The 20950-nt window shown below is 37.6% G+C and overlaps 1 protein-coding gene across 2 annotated transcripts in view; it reads left to right on the top strand.

The window, feature by feature from the left end:
* The window catches only part of LOC126183680 (rho guanine nucleotide exchange factor 17), a 380446-nt gene that overhangs the window by 139285 nt on the left and 220211 nt on the right, over positions 1-20950 (top strand). For both annotated transcript variants that reach the window (XM_049925856.1, XM_049925855.1), the window contains one exon: positions 4992-5084. In XM_049925856.1, the coding sequence (XP_049781813.1) occupies positions 4992-5084 (93 nt within the window). The remainder of the gene's footprint in view (positions 1-4991; positions 5085-20950) is intronic.

Genomic DNA, 20950 nt, shown 5'->3' on the forward strand with positions numbered 1-20950 from the left:
AATGTTTCTTTGTTTGTCATTGCCATTGCTCTGCTGTATATCAACACCATGGTAATACTGTTGTGAGTTACTTATTGACTAAGCAGTTCAGCTACACTCAATGGCTTTATGCTGTGCTCAGCACTGGATACCTCCAGTTCCACCCCCTGTTTCCATTAGCAACCAATATTGTGGTTGCATGGTAGACAAACTGTGGGGCACTGAAGACCGTAAACATCATTGGTCTTTTGGGACCTCACACTCAAGGGGTTCCTTGTAAGACAAGTGGGATTCTCAGCTGGTATGTGTGCTGTTACGCAGAGGGCTTGGATGGTAGATGGGTTCAAGAGAGGGGGTATTAATGAGGTAGATAGTTATGAAAGATTAAATGAATTTGTATAATTTAGAGAAGTTGGTGTTTGAAGGGCAGGAGTTTAGGGCAGATTGCTTTGATTGTAAAGCAGCTGTTGAAATAGTGTGTGTGTGTGTGTGTGTGTGTGTGTGTGTGTGTGTGTGTGTGTGTGTGCACGCGTGTGCTCTTGTGGGTTTTGTTTATTAGTTCTTGAAAGTATCACATCTGTGAAGTGTGGTGTGAATCTTTTTTTTTTTTTTTTGTGTGTGTGTGTGTGTGTGTGTGTGTGTGTGTGACTGCTTTGTTCACTTGAATATCACATCTCTAACAATTAATGTGTAAGTTGGAATATAAATAAATAACATAGAAGATGTAAGGTGCAAGTATCCCATAAGACTCTAGATAATCCATGATGCTTAGGGCAAAGAAAAGAAAATATATGGTTTTATTTATTTATTTATCTTACAGCTCGAAACATGTATTTAACATGCATGTGCAATGTTATAATAATTACATTTAGCTTATTGATACACAATATAAATAGATTACATGCTATTAAGTAAAAGATCATTTAAGTATATTTAACATAGCATTCCTGAGGTCAAATCATGTCAGCACCATACTGTATGGGCACTTCAATATAAGTCATTTTTTTAACTCATTTTTAAAAATTCTATCAGAAAGCTGTTTCAGATTGTTTGGCAGAGAATTATAAAATATTGCTCCCTTCATGAATGGGGTATTTGTTGTTAGATTCAATCGTCTGCTCACCATATGAAAGTCTGATTTGTGTCTTGTATTGTAATCACGGATTTCCTTATTCCTGTTTGTCACTTTTGTCTTTTTTCACTAATAATATTTATTGAAACATATATACTACATAGATAGTCATAATATTAAACTTAATAAACAGGTTTTTACATGAAGTTCTGGGTCTTACTTTTGCCATAGTTCTTATTACTCTTTTCTGCAATACAAATACCATTTTTATATTGTATTGGCTACACCCACCCCACAATACAATTCCATAAGATAGATGGGGATACACCAACCAAAAATACGCAATTTTTATTGCTTCGATATCTAAATATTGAACTAATCTCCTTAGTAAATACAGACTAGATGTTATTTTACCACACACATGATCTATTTGCTGATTCCATGAAAGTCTGTCATCTATATATATCCACATAAATTTACATTCTGAACAGTTATTTTCCTGAATGTCCTCATTTACAACAGTATTTTTATTTGAGCCACTTGTCTTAAAATAAATTAAATTAGTTTTGTTAATATTGACCCTCAGGTTTTCTTTTTCAAAATGTGTTTGGGCTTTTTCAACAAAATTCTGTACCACTGAATTTAGGTCATCATTATTACGTGCCCAGCAAACCCCAGAAGTGTCATCAGCATACATAGTAATACACTCACTGGTGTCTAATACTTTTGGGAAATCATTCACGTAGCAAATAAACAAGAAGAGGCCCAAGATAGAGCCTTGTGGCACACCAAAATTTATGTTTCTTATCTTTGATCTTCTTTGTTCGATTACCTCTCCATTATCATACACAACTTCTGTGCATTGTTGTCTACCTTTAAGGTAAGATTCTATTAAAAGCAACAGTTTCCCACTGACACCATTATAAGTAAGTTTACTTAAAGAGCGCCATGATGGACTCTGTCAAATGCTTTGGAAAGATCTAAAAACACTCCTGCCATTTCATAACCCTCATTTATTTTCTCCATCAGACAGTGTACAAACTGTACTGCTGCAGATATGGTGCTCCGACCACTTCTAAAGCCGTGTTGGAAATCTCCTATTAAGTTATTCATATTATAGTGCTCGATTAAGATTTCTAGCACTATTTTTTCAATTAATTTACCAAACACTGAGGTTAAGGCAACTGGTCTGTAGTTCTGTGGTTGTTTTCTTTCCCCTTTTTTATATAAAGGATGGCAAGTTTCAGTTTCTTCAGAAACACACCTTCTTCGAGTACACAATTTATTAGATGGACTAATGGTCTGGCTAACTCACCCTTGCATTTTTTTTCAGTAGAAAAGGAGAAAATTCATCCCATCCAGCTGATCTTTTATTTTTTAAGCTGTCAATTAGCTGTGTTATGTCCTTGATGGTTACTGTAGGTAGCTTACAAGAGTCCCGTTCCTTTTCCTTATCATATTTAAACTGCCTCTCCTGTTTCATGCAAGTATCATTTTCAGTAGCATCTATAAAGTAATCATTAAATATATTGCTAACTATATAAGGATCAGAAAAATTATCATTATGTATACTTAACTCTATATTATTAATTTTAGTTTTTGAATCAGTGTTCCTCATATCATTAACTACTGCCCAGCACGACTTTGAGCCACAGTCAGAATTTCTGATCTGTTTACTAATACTTTCTACTTTCCTTCTCCTTACTTCCTTGTGATACTCATATTTATATTTTTTATAATCCTCTTTATATGAATCAAGACTGGTTTCTCTGTGTAGCTTATACATATATTCCATTCCTTCTTTGAGTCTTTTCGTTTTTTCATCCAGTTTTACACGTCTGACTACTCAAGGTTTATTTTTATTTACTTTGATCTTCTTTGCCAGGATAGTAATATCAATATAACTAGTTAAAATTTTTACAAATACTTCCCATTTGCTGTCAACTCCACTTTCTCTATAAACTGATTCCCAAGATTCTTGACCCAAAGTTTTTTTTTAGCAAGGTGATGTTGTATTCAGAAAAAATCTTCTATTCTCATATTTTTTGTTTTGTTTAAGTTTATTAAGACAACCATCCACTAATAATTGTCCTAGATGATCAGATATGTGCCTGTTTATCGTCCGTGCTGACACAACATTTTCATAATTGGTCATTACATGATCTATGGAACTGCTGCTTGACTCAGCTATTCTAGTGGGCACATGACCAAGTAGATCTTTAATATCATAGGATCATATGCAGTCTTGTAAACCTTTGCATTCCTGGCTGTCGCTTAGTGTGTTTATATTAAAGTCTCCTAACATTATAATATTTACTGTATTGCCACCCTTGCTTAGCTTCTCCAATACACTATCCAGTGCTTCCAGGAAAACCTCAAGATTACCAGAAGGGGCCCGATATATTCCTACCACAATAAGTGGGATGGATACAATCATTAACTTAATTATCACTGCTTCAAAATATTTCTCAATACAATAATCATTAACCCATGATACTTTTTCTACAGAACTTATTGGGTTACATTTCCTTACGTAAGTAGCAACAACCCCTCCTTTATGTTCTGTTCTACAGAAGAATGTTGTAAGATTATACTCCTGTAACTTATAATATTGAATATTATGGTTAGCTTTTTGATGCTCTGTAACCACAATTACATGTGGAGCTAGATCTGTATCTAAGGCCTCAAATACATCGATTTTGTTACCCAAGCCCTCAACATTGTAATGTAAAAATGATACATTAGTACAATCATGAGAGGATATATCCTTGTCAAGGTTAATATTATCACACAAATTGATAGTTTCTAAATTAGGAACACTGAGGGACTTTGTTATCCTAAAAAAAATCAACAGTCTTGGTAATGTTGTTCTGCAGATATCCAGGTAACTTCAATTTCTTTCTGTGATATATTATTTTAAAGGAGAGTTTCTGTGGTAGACAGGCTTAGCCCATGCCTGGATTTACTGTGGACAGTCTTGGATTTTTAGTGCAGTCTAGATTAACGTTTGGGGTTGTGAAAATGTCTCAGGTTTGAGAATTTTATGACTGGCAAGTTGTTTTTTTTTTTTTTTTTTGGCACCTACATATTCAACATCACACTTTTAAACATTTTGAGTGAGCACTGACATTGATGGAGAGAAGTGGCTTTTCACTTAGTCATTGGGCAAGACAATGGGGGCAATGTGTTAATGGTGTTCTCATGTGTGAAGTAACTCGTCTACACATTTTTGATAATTTTTGATCACCTATACTCCTTTTTTTATCCCATTGTTTAGGAATGGACAAAAGAAAGTGTGTGTATGATGCTAACCTGCAACAGGAACATAAATACACAAAGGAAAGGTTGATGTTAGACATTTGCTCCAGTTCAGAGAGTTTTTCAAATTGTGGGAAACATTTGATCTGCAGAAAGGGGTAGACCTTCAGTATCTATTGTTAAACATCTTTTAAATGTTAAAATAAATTCAGAAATTTTTTGTTCTGAATTTTCTAATGTGATTTAAAAAACAACCTATTTCTAAAAAAAAGCCATCTATAGTGAAAAATACAACTGAATAAATAAAGTTTAATGTTTCAGTAAGACTTTTAAGTAGTTTCAAAACTATGTCCTATGTTGGACCCAAAAAAATATGGTAAGCCTTGTAGTAGAAGCTGTAAAGTGCAATTATCCAATGTGTCTAACACTATAGAGAATCTTTGATGCATAGAAAAATAATATGTATGCAGAGTTGTCCTACAGCTCTCCAGATAGAATCAGTTTCTCTGAGTGGCACATTTAAAGGATGCATCTTATGAAACTCATTAAATGTTGAGATTTCGTATTGAAATTAATTATAGCTGTTTTTGTTTATTTTTCTTAGAACAATGTTAAACATTGGTTAACTACTGTTTTCTAAGTAGATGGAAAGACCATTTAAATTCCTGATTATTTATTTCAGGCTATGGCACGTGAGCATAAAGGAAAACTTGCTCTGGACTCACTGCTTATTATGCCCGTACAAAGGATACCACGATATGAACTGCTTCTTCAAGTGAGTTGTCATATAAGAGTTAGTAACTATTTTTTCTTATAACCCATTTGCTTTATTCACTTTATGTGTTTTGTTGTCTTATGAGATCAATGATATACATAGTAATAAAACTCTTTTGTATGCTTTGGAAAAACAGGTAAGATCTTCATCAGCTTACTTCTACATCATTTGTTTTAGCATAGATTATTGCTGTTAACATATTACCAGAAAAATCTATATTTTTTTCATTCTACCATCCCTCTTGTTGTTTGTTCCAAGCATGTTTTTTATTACCAGATGTGTGCAGCATTGTACATTATTTTTCCAATTAATATGCTACATGGTAATGTAGGGTCAGGATTGGAATTAATTACAACTGATTAAGGTTGTAAGGCATGTTTAACATTATTTATCATCAGAAAAATATACACTTGCAGAGTATTTTGTTAACTATTTTCTAAGTCTCATATTCCTGAGACTCTGATATCAATACATAATTGCAAATGAGTTATTTCATGATTTTCATTATGTTCAGTTCTTTGTTGGGGAAATATCTCTTCCAAATATCTACTTTGTTTATCAAAACAACATTTTCCAGATGCCATCTACTTATCTTCCATTTGGTCAACATGTAGGCAATTTCTTACTGTAAGGATCTAGAAAAAGCTTTCCTTAGTCAGTCCTCAATTGTTTTATCTGCCTGTGATGCTTGGCCCATCACCGTTTCAGTTTCATAATAATAATTACTATGATATCTCAAACCCTCTTTGTCCCCCAGCCCTCCCCCTTCTCCCTTTCTCTCTCTCTCTCTGTCTTTTTCTCTTACTCTTACCCATTCAGTTTTCTTTCTGTTGTTCTCTCTATTCTAAAAATGCTGATTGTGCAACTTTTATATTTTAATAGTTTATTCATTTAAAGACGATGACTCTCTGTATGTTATAGCTGCAGTACTCATTGACTTTCTATTTCTGATGTGTTGAGAACTCACATTTTCATATTAACACCTTTACACATTTTAAGTACCCTGTTTATTTTGTTTAACATCCAGTCGCTGAAGGGTATCAAATATACTGCTGATCCTAACTGTTTACCCTGAAACACAGTGATTATGGACTCTTTGTTCTTACTATAGTTTATTTTCTGGTGCATTCTCATATTTTGTCTAATGCATTCTTTTATTTTTTGTCAAAGTTCCTCTGCAGTTGAACCAAGCCAAAAAATGTCATCCATAAACCAAAGATGGTTTCATTGATGCATGCCCCTTCCTCAAAACACTCTAGTGATTCAAAATACCAACTCTAAGGCTGCATCAAGCAGTTCTGTGAAATAGTCACCGTGTCCATAGATTTCTTCAATAATCATAAAACTGTGAAACCAATCACTGATGTCCATGTTATTGTGAAGTGGAAATATCAAGGAAACAGTGAACCCAATTACTGATGTAGTAGAAGTAAAAAAGTAGCTTACTGTAGCCCCAACTCTAAAATGTACTTCATGAACTATTCATTAAGTGTCCTCATCTACAGCAGAAAACTTGTGTTACAGCTTAGGGACATATACAGGTGAACAAATAATTCATCCAGAGCTAAAATAGTTTTCATGGGTGCCCTGTTGCACAGGATCTGATGATCTCATGAACAATTGCAGAATGGTCTTTAGAGTGATGAATGTTAAGCCATGATTGGTGTTTGGTACATTGGAACAAGGTTTCACTGAGTAATAAGTCACAGTACATTACAAGCAGTCAAATGGGCTTGTGTGGACTTGCAGGTTCCTGACAAATAGTATGAGAACAAAATGAATACTCCAGGCTGGGCACGGAGATATCAATGATAAAAATGAAATTTTTTGTTTTGCAACAGTAACATATTTCAGCCTTTTATTTTGCTGCTTGTTTTTAAAGCCTTGCAGTACAGTAATCATGTTGTCTGATACATGAAACCACTCAGCAGGAGTTTTCCATCGATTGTTTTAGAATTCCCTACCTCATTTAGCAGAAACGGAAACCTTATAGTTTCACTTTGTTGTCCATCCATCTGTCTATCTGTTAAGACAACTTTCCCTCCAGTGTAGGTGGAGGTATCAAACTGTAATTTATGTCAAATACTAAGGTCAATGGTCCCTCAGTAGTGTAAAAAGTTTAAGCTTCTCAGCCAATGTGATCAAAAGATACAGCCATTTGAGTCACACATCTTGATGCTCACAAACTCACCCATCAAAACCTATAATGAACTATCTGTATACTTAATTAAGTTTGTATGGACCCATCAGAATATGAATCTCAGTCCCACTTGCATTTATCCAGGAACTTGGATCAGGATTTGTCAAAACTTGCACCAAAATCTCCATATTTGATATTATATTGTATGGCATTTGTCCTCTTTCAATATTTTTGTACAATGTACAGTTAGATATGGGACAAGTCAGTTGTGAAGTGATAGAAATACATGTTTGTGATGTTTTTATGGATACATATTTTACAATTATAATTTACTATCTCGGTACATGTCAGCCTGTTTTCCTTGAGTTATTTTCTTTCAGTTCCAGGATATAGTAGTAGCTTCTGCACCAATAAAAATTAAATTTACTTAGTATTACTCTTAAATTCATAACATTACATGGTTTGCTTCTGGAAAATTCTCAGGGCTACAGAGGAAAGTAGGCAATTTATACAGTCCTTAAATATCTCTATGGGTTTCTTTCTGAGGATTCCTCTATACTGTTGAAGCAATGGTCAGTTAAATATGCCTTCAGTCTGACTTTAGGTTTATCAGTTGATAAAATATTTAGTGCTTTAGTTTCTTTATCAGTTGACAAAGTATTTAGTGATTTAATTTTTTGGGCTAACTAGCCATTTGTTGGGTGTGCCTCTGGTGCCTATATTTTGGAGTCTGGTTGGTAATAAGATCACCACAGTTCAATGTCATCTATGCCTGTAGAATAATTGGACATTAAAGTCTGAAGTATTGTTAAAACTTCTTCCTCACTTGTTAAAAGAAGAAAGAGAGGAGTATGGCTGTTCAAAGTTCCTGCCATTATATGGCTGTTATTCTTGCATGATGTGAGTCCACTGACTTAGTCCTTGCCTATATTTGAGAAATATATGTTGAATGTGTGCATAGTTTCTACACCCACAGTTACAGACACAATCCAAAAGCCACTATATAGTGCATGGCAGATGGTACCTTGTACTACTGCTAGTCATTGCCTTTCAGTTTCACTCACAAATGGGGCGAGGGAAATATGGCAGGCTATATGCCAACATATGAATCCAACTCTCCCTTATCTTGTCTTCATGGCACTTGTGCAAAATGTAAGTTGGCAGCAGTAGAATCATTCTGCAGCAAGCCACTGTTTCTCTAAATTTTCTCAGTAATGTTTCATGAAAAGAAAGTTATCTTATCCCCTGAGATACCCATTTGACCTCATAAAGCATCTCTGAAACACTCAAGTGTTTGAACCTATCAGTAACAAATCCTTTTATCCAACATGGTGACAATCCCAAACACACAAGCATTGCTTTGATGTTTACCTATTCATCCACATGGCTTTAATTTTTTATGGTTAGAGGAAGCCACCATACATCACACCAAGTATAAATTTTGTCTAAGTCATCCTACATCCTCCAACAGTCACTCAATGGTGACGCTTTCTCATATGCTACAGTGTCATAAGCAAAGAGTCACAGATTGCTGCTCACTCTGTCCATCAGATTGTTTATGTATACAGAGAATAAGAGTGGTCTTATCACACTTGCCTGGGGCACTCCTGATGATACCCTCCTCTGTGATGAACAACATACTTGGTTCTATTACTTAAGAAGTCTTTGAGCCACTTACTTATCTGAGAACCTATTCCATAAGCTCAGACCCTCATTGACAGTCTGCAGTGGGGCAATGTGTCAAACACTTCCTGGAAATCTAGGAGCGTGGAGTCTGTCAAATTCCCTTACTCTGTGGTTTGCAGGATATCATGCAAGAAAAGGGCAGGCAGAGTTTCACATGAGCAGTACTTTCTAAATCTTGGTAGATTTGTGATAGATGTTTTCCTGTCTCCAGGAAATATGTTATATTCAAACTCAGAATAAGCTTAAGAATTCCACAACAAAGCAGTATTAAGGATCCAGTATGAGATTTTCTCTCTGCAGTGGAGTGTGCGCTGATATGAAACTTCCTGGCAGATTAAAACTGTGTACTGGACTGAGACTCGAACTCGGGACCTTTGCCTTTCGCGGTCAAGTGCTCTACCAACTGAGCTACCCAAACACGACTCATGCCCCATCCTCACAGCTTTTCTTCTGCCAGTACCTTGTCTCCTACCTTCCAAACTTTACAGAAGCTCTCCTGCAAACCTCATTCTGGAAACATCCCCCAGGCTGGGGCTAAGCCATGTCTCCACTATATCCTTTCTTTCAGGAGTGCTAGTTCTGTCAGGTTCACAGGAGAGCTTCTGTAAAGTTTGGAAGGTAGGAGATGAGGTACTGGAAGAAGTAAAGCTGTGAGGATGGGGCATGAGTTGTGTTTGGGTAGCTCAGTTGGTATAGCACTTGCCCGCGAAAGACAAAGGTCCCGAGTTCGAGTCTCGGTCCGACACACAGTTTTAATCTGCCAGGAAGTTTCAGTATAAGGATATTGGTCTGTATTTTGCAGGTCCATTCTTTTACACTTCTTACATTTAGAAATCACACACACTTTTTTACAGTGACTTGGGACTTTGTACTGTGTGAAAGATATGTGTTAAACGCAAGATAAGTGCATCACTAATTCAAATGGGCACTCTCTGGAAAACTGAACTGGGATTCCATGCAAACTTGGTGGCTTATTTGTTTTCCGTTCTTTCAGCTGCTTCTCAATACAAGGAATACCTGTTTCTGTGTCCTCCACACAAGAGTCTGTGCACATTCAAGCAATGGTATGTCTATATGATCCTCTTACATTAATGATTTTATCAATGTGAAATTTAAAACATCAGCTTTCCTTTTGTTGTCTTCTAATGCCACACCAGCCTGATCAATGAGTGACGGAATAGAAGCCTTTGATCTGCTTAGTGATTTTAGGTAGGACCAGCAAGATCTTTTGATAAGGTATTATGATAGAAGTTGTTGTCTGCTTTGTGCATCAATCTTTTTATGATAGACAAATATATTTTTACTAACTTTTGCCCCCCCCCCTTTTTTTTTTTTTTTTTTTAGATAAAGAATGCAAAGATCTGTTTCCTCAGCATTTTCTGTATTTTGTTAAGAAACTATGGTGGTATTTTCTGTCCTTAATCCAGTTACTCAGCTCATACATCTCAAGAGCATGATTTACAATCAGCTTAAACTTTGCCCATAATTCCTCTATGCCCATCATAATGGAGCTAAATTATGCCCATTCATTTTGTAATTAGAATGCTAACAAGTGCTTTTCTACCCCTCCCAGCACAAAAGCTATCCTAACCTCCTTGGTGGTTTTATTAACATTAGTAACTACAAGGTGTTTCAAAAATGACCGGTATATTTGAAACGGCAATAAAAACTAAACGAGCAGCAATAGAAATACACCGTTTGTTGCAATATGCTTGGGAAAACAGTACATTTTCAGGCAGACAAACTTTCGAAATTACAGTAGTTACAATTTTCAACAACAGATGGTGCTGCGGTCTGGGAAACTCTATAGTACGATATTTTCCACATATCCACCATGCGTAGCAATAATATGGTGTAGTCTCTGAATGAAATTACCCGAAACCTTTGACAACGTGTCTGGCGAAATGGCTTCACATGCAGATGAGATGTACTGCTTCAGCTGTTCAATTGTTTCTGGATTCTGGCGGTACACCTGGTCTTTCAAGTGTCCCCACAGAAAGAAGTCACAGGGGTTCATGTCTGGCGAATAGGGAGACCAATCCACGCCGCCTCCTGTATGTTTCGGATAGCCCAAAGCAATCACACAATCATCGAAATATTCATTCAGGAAATTAAAGACGTCGGCCGTGCGATGTGGCCGGGCACCATCTTGCATAAACCACGAGGTGTTCGCAGTGTCGTCTAAGGCAGTTTGTACCGCCACAAATTCACGAATAATGTCCAGATAGCATGATGCAGTAATCGTTTCGGATCTGAAAAATGGGCCAATGATTCCTTTGGAAGAAATGGCAGCCCAGACCAGTACTTTTTGAGGATGCAGGGACGATGGGACTGCAACATGGGGCTTTTCAGTTCCCCATATGCGCCAGTTCTGTTTATTGACGAAGCCGTCCAGGTAAAAATAAGCTTCGTCAGTAAACCAAATGCTGCCCACATGCATATCGCCGTCATCAATCCTGTGCACTATATTGTTAGCGAATGTCTCTCGTGCAGCAATGGTAGTGGCGCTGAGGGGTTGCCGCGTTTGAATTTTGTATGGATAGAGGTGTAAACTCTGGCGCATGAGACGATACGTGGACGTTGGCGTCATTTGGACTGCAGCTGCAACACGGCGAACGGAAACCCGAGACCGCTGTTGGATCACCTGCTGCACTAGCTGCGTGTTGCCCTCTGTGGTTGCCGTACGCGGTCGCCCTACCTTTCCAGCACATTCATCCGTCACGTTCCCAGTCCGTTGAAATTTTTCAAACAGATCCTTTATTGTATTGCTTTTCGGTCCTTTGGTTACATTAAACCTCCGTTGAAAACTTTGTCTTGTTGCAACAACACTGTGTTCTAGGCGGTGGAATTCCAACACCAGAAAAATCCTCTGTTCTAAGGAATAAACCATGTTGTCTACAGCACACTTGCACGTTGTGAACAGCACATGCTTACAGCAGAAAGACGACGTACAGAATGGCGCACCCACAGACTGCGTTGTCTTCTATATCTTTCACATCACTTGCAGCGCCATCTGTTGTTGAAAATTGTAACTACTGTAATTTCGAAAGTTTGTCCGGCTAAAAATGTACTGTTGTCCCAAGCATATTGCAACAAACGGTGTATTTCTATCGCTGCTCGTTTAGTTTTTATTGCCGTTTCAAATATACCGGTCATTTTTGAAACACCCTGTATTTACACTATGAGCACTAATTTGTGTCTCTATATTGACAATGTTGATTAAGTCAGGGCTGTTTGTAGCTACAAGGTCTAAAATGTATTTCTATTGCATGTGGGTTGTTGAAACAGGTGCTTAAAACAGTTTTTGGGAAATGTGTTCAGAACTATTCTGTAAAATTGTCTGTTCATACCACCTGCAACGAGTCCTTAGAGATCCCAATACATAGTGAACAGTGTAAAGTTACTTCCAACTAACAGTTCATGATTGAGGTAGTTCTATACTACTGAGTGTAGACGCACTTTAAATGATTGTCCAACTGTTACAATGGAATCGACGGCTATTAAAAGCATCTGATGATTACTTTTACTTCAAATAGGCCAGTTACTTGCTTCCACATAACTTTGCAATTTCAATCTTGATAGACATAATATCTCATTATCTCTCATTACCTGATGAGATTTAGCATAAATGAGAACAGCGAGGAATTTAGCAGCAGAATTGGAGATTATGAAGTAGACAAAGTTAAAGAATTTTGCTTCCTTGAAAGCAAAACTACCCATGACAGATCTAGCAAGGAGGCCATAAAAAGCAGACTAGCACCAAGAAAGAGGGCATTTCTGGCTAAGAGAAGTCTGCTGGGTACCAAACATTGGCCTTAATTTGAGGAAGAAATTTCTGAGAATGTACATTTGGAGCACAGCATTATATGGTAGCGTATCATGGACAATGGGAAAACCAGAATAGAAGAGAATCAAAATATTGAGATTTGGTACTACAGAAGATTGTTGAAAATCAGGGAGACTAGTGAAATAAGGAATGGGGAGGTTCTCTGCAGAATTGGTGAAAGGAGGAACATATGGAACACAGTGACAAGGAGAATGTATGGGAGGATGGTATCTGTAAATATTTGTAATGTAGTGACCTGGCTGCAGTTCCTAAAAATTATTGAAACAGGGATATGTAGCTGATTTTCACATCTGCATAAATTTTATGAAAATTTTTTTGGAAATTTGATAAAAGCAACAACTTGATTTTTTAAGATTTACTTGTATTTAAATTTTCTGTCTGCTGTTGTATACTAACCACCCAAACCTTTTAGATGCTGTTGAGTAAATCACATTTCTTATTATTACTGTAAATTTTATTGATGCTCTGCTGTAATTTTCATTCTGGTTTGATGATGGGTGTGTATTATATTGTAATAATTATTGACAAGGCTGAGTTATTTTAATACATAGACCTCATTAAGCTAGTCAGAAGACTGATGACTAAAAACACAATATTTTTGTTGACTGCAACAAACACTCCCCCATCCTTTGATGTCTCACCTGTATTTTTGATATATCTTCCATATTTTTATAAATATTTGAGAGCTTCCTACATTGAGTTGTGTCCAGCTCTTGGTACCAAGTATGATATGTGTGATAGATTTCCTGGAGGGCACCAAATTCAAGGAGTATGTTAGACATGCTTTGTCAATTTACTGTTAAAATTTTGACATTGATCAACTTTGCACATGATCTGATTTTGCTGTCTCCATGTCAGATGGCAATTATTTATCAGAAGACTTCAAACTATAACCTAGCCTGAAAAAACCCATGTGCTCTCCACAAGTACTCTGCTCACAGAATAGCTGTTTTCTTTGTGTAATGCATCCCTGACCTATCAAGGGTAATCCTATAATTCTCCACCCCATAGCACAGGTACAGTAATTTGCAGCCAAGACTATCACAGAAATGATGGAGCTTCTGATTGAGACCCTCCACTCAGCTCCAAACCAAAGGACCCCAATCAGTTCTAGGTAAAATAGTGTAAATTGTAAACTCTGCTTTCACTCCAAGAGTGAGACCAGCAGTCTTCACCACTTCTCCCAGGTGTTCATATGAAATGGCATCAGTACCCAAACTGTAGGTGTCATTGACACCAACATGAGTCACAACATAACAACTACTGTGCCATTCATCCTCGATAGCTGCAGGCAGGCCTCCTTCATGCCTCAGTTGAGGTCCCCTGGCAGACATACTGAGCACATATTGAACTTCTCTCCAGCCATAGATTCTGTTTCCCTAAGGGACTCCATAACCTGCCTAACACTCGAGATGAATTAGATGTTTTTGTGCCATTTTGATCTAACTACACATTGTGATTCTGTAGGTTGTCATTTTCTCTGCACTATTTTACTATTTCCATGCAGCTTTCATCTTGTTGTTAACAGTTCTGAGTTAATTGTCATGTGCTGTTTTCTGACCCTCACTACGCCCTGTAAAGATATATGTGGTTGGATAATTTCTGGAGTTCAATGAGGTCGTTATGACAGCAGTAGATGAATATTTTGCAGCCTTCTCAGACTCTCAGTTCAAGGATGTAATTTACTTGCTGGAAAAAGATACAGGTCCTTTAACTAAAAACTATATTTAAAATAAGCACATTTTATTTAAAAACCATAATATTCACTACCAAGATGAGAACATTTAACATTGCTCTTATATTTATGTGAGTGTGTTGTGCCTGTAGAGTAATTCAAGCATGGTGGTAGGCAGTGGCATGTGGTGACATTTGGACAAGGGGAAGCGATTACAGAGGGCAGTCTTTTCAAAGAGAATCAATGAAAAAATTACATGTCAAACTGTTTACACCCCTTTAACATTAAATTCTAAGTTAATGTACACGATACATCAAATTGCAGAGAGGCAGAACTGAAATAGCACACCAACGAAAAATACAGGCATTTTCATATGAACTTTCTAAAACATAATGAATGGAAATTAGTTCTGTCATATTGTCTTTCTTTTACTTGAATCCTAATTCAATTCTTCTTTCCTTCCTGTTGAATTCTTTGACTATATGCTGATAGAACTTGGCCTCACTTTCAGTGTTAGCATCTTCTTTTCTACAGACAGTACTGGTAGATTTGAGAGTCTCTGTTGTCCTTGGAAGTTCCTGCAGTAGCTATGAATACAGTATTTTATTGTTTTCTGTAAATAGTCTTAAATGAGTAATTATGTCATTTTATGCTCCTAACATGCTTTTCCCCCTTGAATTCATAAAAATGGAAATGAAATTCAGATAATTTGAACATCCACTACAATGTTTCATTCGACTCATGTGTTGCATGTGACATCACTGGCTAGCTTGCTACTCCTACTGTCATAATGCTAATTCACAGTGGCTTGTTTTGGAATTTATGTTTCATAAAATGGGTTATAAATGGCGTGTAGTACCATACCATACAAATACATCTACTAAAGTCCTGAAAAGTTGTTTTTGAGTGTTCCAGAGAATCAGAAGATGCATGAAATGTGATTGACTGTACTGGCAAATTGACACCACATCGATGCACAAGTTCACCAACTTAATTAAAAATGTATTGCATTGTGAAGTTAACATTAACTTATCTCCAAGATAAGCTCTCCCAGTGTTACAATGAAGGATAGTGTCATTCAATGAAATTAAACTCCTAGTAAAAATTGTCATTTTACATAGCTGCACCACCATTATTCGGTAGCTGTTGTTAGAGCGATAAACTGTCAAATTTTATAATATGCTGCCCACAATCAGAATGAGAATATTATTGTGCTTTCTTTGCTGTTTGCATGTGCTTGCATTTGGAATCGCTGTTCATACACATCACGTTCAAAAATATATTTTCAAGTTAATGTGACCATGACTTTTTACAATATTTTTTTTATCTTTGTACTGCCTAGCTAGGATACTTGTTTAAACTTTTGCAGTTCCATTGACTTACATTCAGATGAAGTAAGTCTGCTCCAGACGCTACCATAGTTTACACTCACAAACTTCACATCCCTTATGTTTGTGTCCCCTGAATGTTGTACATGGTTTATATCTCTCTGTATAACCTCATCGTCCTAAACCTCAATGCACTGAGAACGTATGGTCATATCTTCACTACTAGCAATTCATTCCAAAAAGTGAATTGCTTCTTCACAAAGTAAATGCATTTATCCTCTGTTCTCTGTTTCTCAGACTAAGACGCATGTGAAGCTATGTGCAATACATCCCTAAATCAAAAAACCACTACAATCAGTTCTTACTAATGTTATTTTCGTATTTTGTGTAAAACTTTTAAAAATATATGACCCTGGTAAGACGTATGTCACCATCTTCATGACTTCATGAAGGCAAATGAATCAGTTGATAGACCTACTCTCATGAAGATCCTGCAAGAACTAGGGCTAGACGAGCAGACCAACAGCCTTATCCAATAGACTTTAAGCAACACCAGGTCACGAGTTAAGCTCAGAGGAACGCTCTCACAAAGTTTTGAAATCAAATTGGGAGTCAGACAGGGAGGTGATCTGTCCCCTCTCCTCTTCAACTGTTCCCTGGAAAAGGTAACAAGAGAGTGGCGGAAGGAGTTAGCTTGAGAGGCTTTTCCAAATGGTATCTCTCTGGGACATAAGTGCAATGGTCTCAACGTTGATTACATGGCATTTGATGATGATCTAGTGCTTCTATCAGATTCAATAGAAACTTCAGTGAAACAACTGAGAATTCTCAGACAGTGAGTAGCAAAGGTTTGGCTTCATGTATCCCTTGAAAAAACGCAGTACATCATGAACATAGGTGAATCTCCTAGTAGACCAGTGAGAGATCAAGAAAACCAACAGGTTTAAGTACTTGGGAGAATGGCTGGAACCTAATCTATCTGAAGGAATAGCACTATCCACTTGAGTCAACAAGCTAGAGCTGGCATACCAGCTGACCAAGAATACTTATAATAAAAAATGTCTCTCCCGTAACACTAAACTGAAGCACTACCAGACAGTCATCTCTCCTGAAGCCTTATATGCTTCATAATGTTTAATACTCAATAGGAAGGGACTTACTGAAAAGCTCAAAATCCAGGAAAGAAAGATAATGAGGAATATACTGGGGCCAGTCAAGGAAGGTGACAATTATAAAAGGCGACCCAACTGTGAGCTCTATGAGTACTGTGAAAGAATCACATATGTAGCTAGAAAAAGATGTCTAGCATTTTATGGACACGTTTACAGTATGAATTAATGACAGATTGACCAAACAGCTCCTCTATTACTGGCAAAAGAGGAAGACAAAGTCACCATGGTTGATGTAAGTGGTGAAAGATCTTCAGGAACTGGGAATGACAGAAGGAAACTTGAAGGATTGGACAATACTCAGGACAAAGCTTAGACAAAAGAGGTTCCAAGACAGACCACCAGGAAAGAAAACTGTTGCCCTGTGGACACAGAAGAGGAAGGAACAACACAGCTAGAGGATATGTAACTACTGGGCAAATGTCAAAGCCCATTCCAAATGCAGTAGTTGAATGTTGTGGTCCTAGTTGGCCTATACGAAATAAGAAGAAGAAGAAGAAATGACCCTTTGAGTATTCAAACATGTGACCTCTTACACTGCGGTAAGATGCACTGTCCATTGCACCACATTATGCCTGATGGATGCAGCATCTATACCGAGTGTCTTCTACACATGAAATCAGCACTAAGTTTCTCCAAGAATAATTTGTGCTTTGGGTCATAGTTCACGACTGATAGCCAACAATCTAGTTATAATATATGGACCTAGTTGCAAAAGTTCTTCAGTTTTGAGTGAGTTTAATGATGTTGCAGGGAGCAGGGAAAAGAATGTCCATCTTTGCACATACCATTGCTGTAAATGGGTGGAGCATAAATGCATCAGCTTTTGCAAGGCTTCCGTTATCAGCATTCACAAAATTCCTTTCTATTGTTACTTAAAAGTTCTAATTGTGTTTTCCATCACTAAATAGCTAAACTGTTTGCAATAAAAGTATGAAAAAATATTGTAACTTCAGCTAACACTACTATAATGCAAGTACAGGGCAATTACAAATGATTGAAGCAATTTCATAAATTCACTGTAGCTCCATTCATTGACATATGGTCACGACACACTACAGATATGTAGAAAAACTCTTAAAGTTTTGTTCAGCTGAAGCCACACTTCAGGTTTCTGCCGCCAGAGTGCTCGAGAGTGCAGTGAGACAAAATGGCGACAGGCGCCGAGAAAGCGTATGCCGTGCTTGAAATTCTCTCACATCAGTCAGTCATAACAGTGCAACGACACTTCAGGACAAAGTTCAACAAAGATCCACCAACTGCTAACTCCATTCAGCAATGGTATGCGCAGTTTAAAGCTTCTGGGTGCCTCTGTAAGGGGAAATCAACGGGTCAGCCTGCAGTGAGCGGAGAAACGGTTGAACGCGTGTGGGCAAGTTTCACACGTAGCCCGCAGAAGTCAACGAATAAAGCAAGCAGGGAGCTAAACATACCACAGCTGACAGTTTGGAAAATCTTACAGAAAAGGCTAAAGCAGGAGCCTTACCATTTACAATTGCTACCAGCCCTGACACCCGATGACAAAGTCAAACGCTTTGAATTTTTGGCGCGTTTGCAACAGCTCATGTTAGAGGATGCGTTCAGTGCGAAACTTGTTTTCAGTGATGAAGCAACATTTTTTCTTAATGGTGAAGTGAACAGACACAATGTGCAAATCTGGGCGGTAGAGAATCCTCACGCATTCGTGCAGCAAATTCGCAATTCACCAAAAGTTAACATGTTTTGTGCAATCTCACGGTTTAAAGTTTACGGCCCCTTTTTCTTCTGCGAAAAAAATGTTACAAGACACGTGTATCTGGACATGCTGGAAAATGGGCTCGTGCCACAACTGGAGACCGACAGGGCTGACTTCATCTTTTAACAGGATGGTGCTCCACCGCACTTCCATCATGATGTTCGGCATTTCTTAAACAGGGGATTGGAAAACCGATGGATCGGTCATGGTGGAGATCATGATCAGCAATTCATGTCATGGCCTCCATGCTCTCCCGACTTAACCCCATGTGATTTCTTTCTGTGGGGTTATGTGAAAGATTCAGTGTTTAAACCTCCTCTACCAAGAAACGTGCCAGAACTGCGAGCTTGCATCAACGATGCTTTCGAACTCATTGATGGAGACGTGCTGCGCCGAGTGTGGGAGGAACTTGATTATCGGCTTGATGTCTGCCGAATCACTAAAGGGGCACATATTGAACATTTGTGAATGCCTAAAAAAACTTTTTGAGTTTTTGTATGTGTGTGCAAAGCATTGTGAAAATATCTCAAATAATAAAGTTATTGTAGAGCTGTGAAATCGCTTCAATCATTTGTAATAACCCTGTATAGCTTTGTCTTACTCCTAGCCTGTGGTGTCGCCGGAGCATCAGCCAATAACAGAGTGTTTTCGAGCATGTGACCAGACCTTGATATTTAATGATTTTTAAGCTTTAATTACATAAAAATAAAAGATATTTTGTGAGAATATTGACCATAAATGCTATTTAAAAGTTGCAATCAATCATAATAAGAACAATTTGAACCATATTTTTAACACAGGAAAATAGCCTAATCTGTGAAGAGCAGAAAAGGAATGTTCAACACTTGGGCTGTTTACGGGTATTGTTAACACAAGGCCACAGAGCGTATTGAGTTCAGTGAATGCTGAGGATAACAAACCAGTACTCCTCAGGTGGGGAAGAAGCTGGTGCAGTTCCATAGATTGGTATTCCTCTGTTGATTATGCCACAGTTAATTGTTTTCTGAGACAACAAAAACCAAAATACTGGCTAGATATATCTTTCAGCGAGTAAAAATCTTCCTCCAGCAGCATATAATAATTGAAGGAACCTGAGTTTTTCAAACCCTTCAAATGAAACCTCCAGCTGCTGACTCATGACACTGTAAATTTTGTAGTATGTACATAGATAATAAATTGTGGGGTCAGATTCTCCATAATGACATCTTTTCATACACCCTTCACAGACTTCTTCACAACCATATCAAATCCACCCCTTGTCTGGTGAATGTACAATTTACTTTCTGCCATATTAGGCATACAGAAGTTGACATCCAGGATTTTAGTTTGCAGAATGTCAAAAAGAATATCAGTCATCCCAAATACTTTGCCAGATAGCTGTAGTAAGAACTGAAACTCAAATTTTCAAAGAACATTACTGAAACTTGGAGCTTTGTGGTATATATCGCTGTCCCATTCATCAGGATTGTCAAGAATGCTGTCAAATGGTTTTAAAAGATTGAAACTGTGTTCTTTAATATTTTGATTAACCTTCAATTATAGTTCCAGCATGTGAGACACATTTTTGGAAATATTCTTTAACAACCTTGTCCAGCACAGCAGTGTTCTTTGTGAACTAATAAAGAAATGTTACAAAACTACTTAGTGTAATACAATACGAGGGCAGTTCAATAAGTAATGCAACACATTTTTTTTTTCTGAAACAGGGGTTGTTTTATTCAGCATTGAAATACACCAGGTTATTCCCCAATCTTTTAGCTACACAACACTATTTTTCAACGTAATCTCCATTCAATGCTACGGTCTTACGCCACCTTGACATGAGGGCCTGTATGCCTGCACGGTACCATTCCACTGGTCGATGTCGGAGCCAACGTCGTACTGCATCAATAACTTCTTCATCATCTGTGTAGTGCCTCCCACGGATTGCGTCCTTCATTGGGCCAAACATATGGAAATCCGACAGTGCGAGATCGGGGCTGTAGGGTGCATGAGGAAGAACAGTCCACTGAAGTTTTGTGAGCTCCTCTCAGGTGCAAAGACTTGTGTGAGGTCTTGTGTTGTCATGAAGAAGGAGAAGTTCGTTCAGATTTTTGTGCCTACGAACATGCTGAAGTCGTTTCTTCAATCTCTGAAGAGTAGCACAATACACTTCAGAGTTGATCGTTTGACCATGGGGAAGTACATCGAACAGAATAACCCCTTCAGCGTCCCAGAAGACTGTAACCATGACTTTACCGGCTGAGGGTATGGCTTTAAACTTTTTCTTGGTAGGGGAGTGGGTGT

This window comes from Schistocerca cancellata, chromosome 4 (genome assembly GCF_023864275.1).
Source record: "Schistocerca cancellata isolate TAMUIC-IGC-003103 chromosome 4, iqSchCanc2.1, whole genome shotgun sequence".
NCBI lineage: Eukaryota > Metazoa > Arthropoda > Insecta > Orthoptera > Acrididae > Schistocerca > Schistocerca cancellata.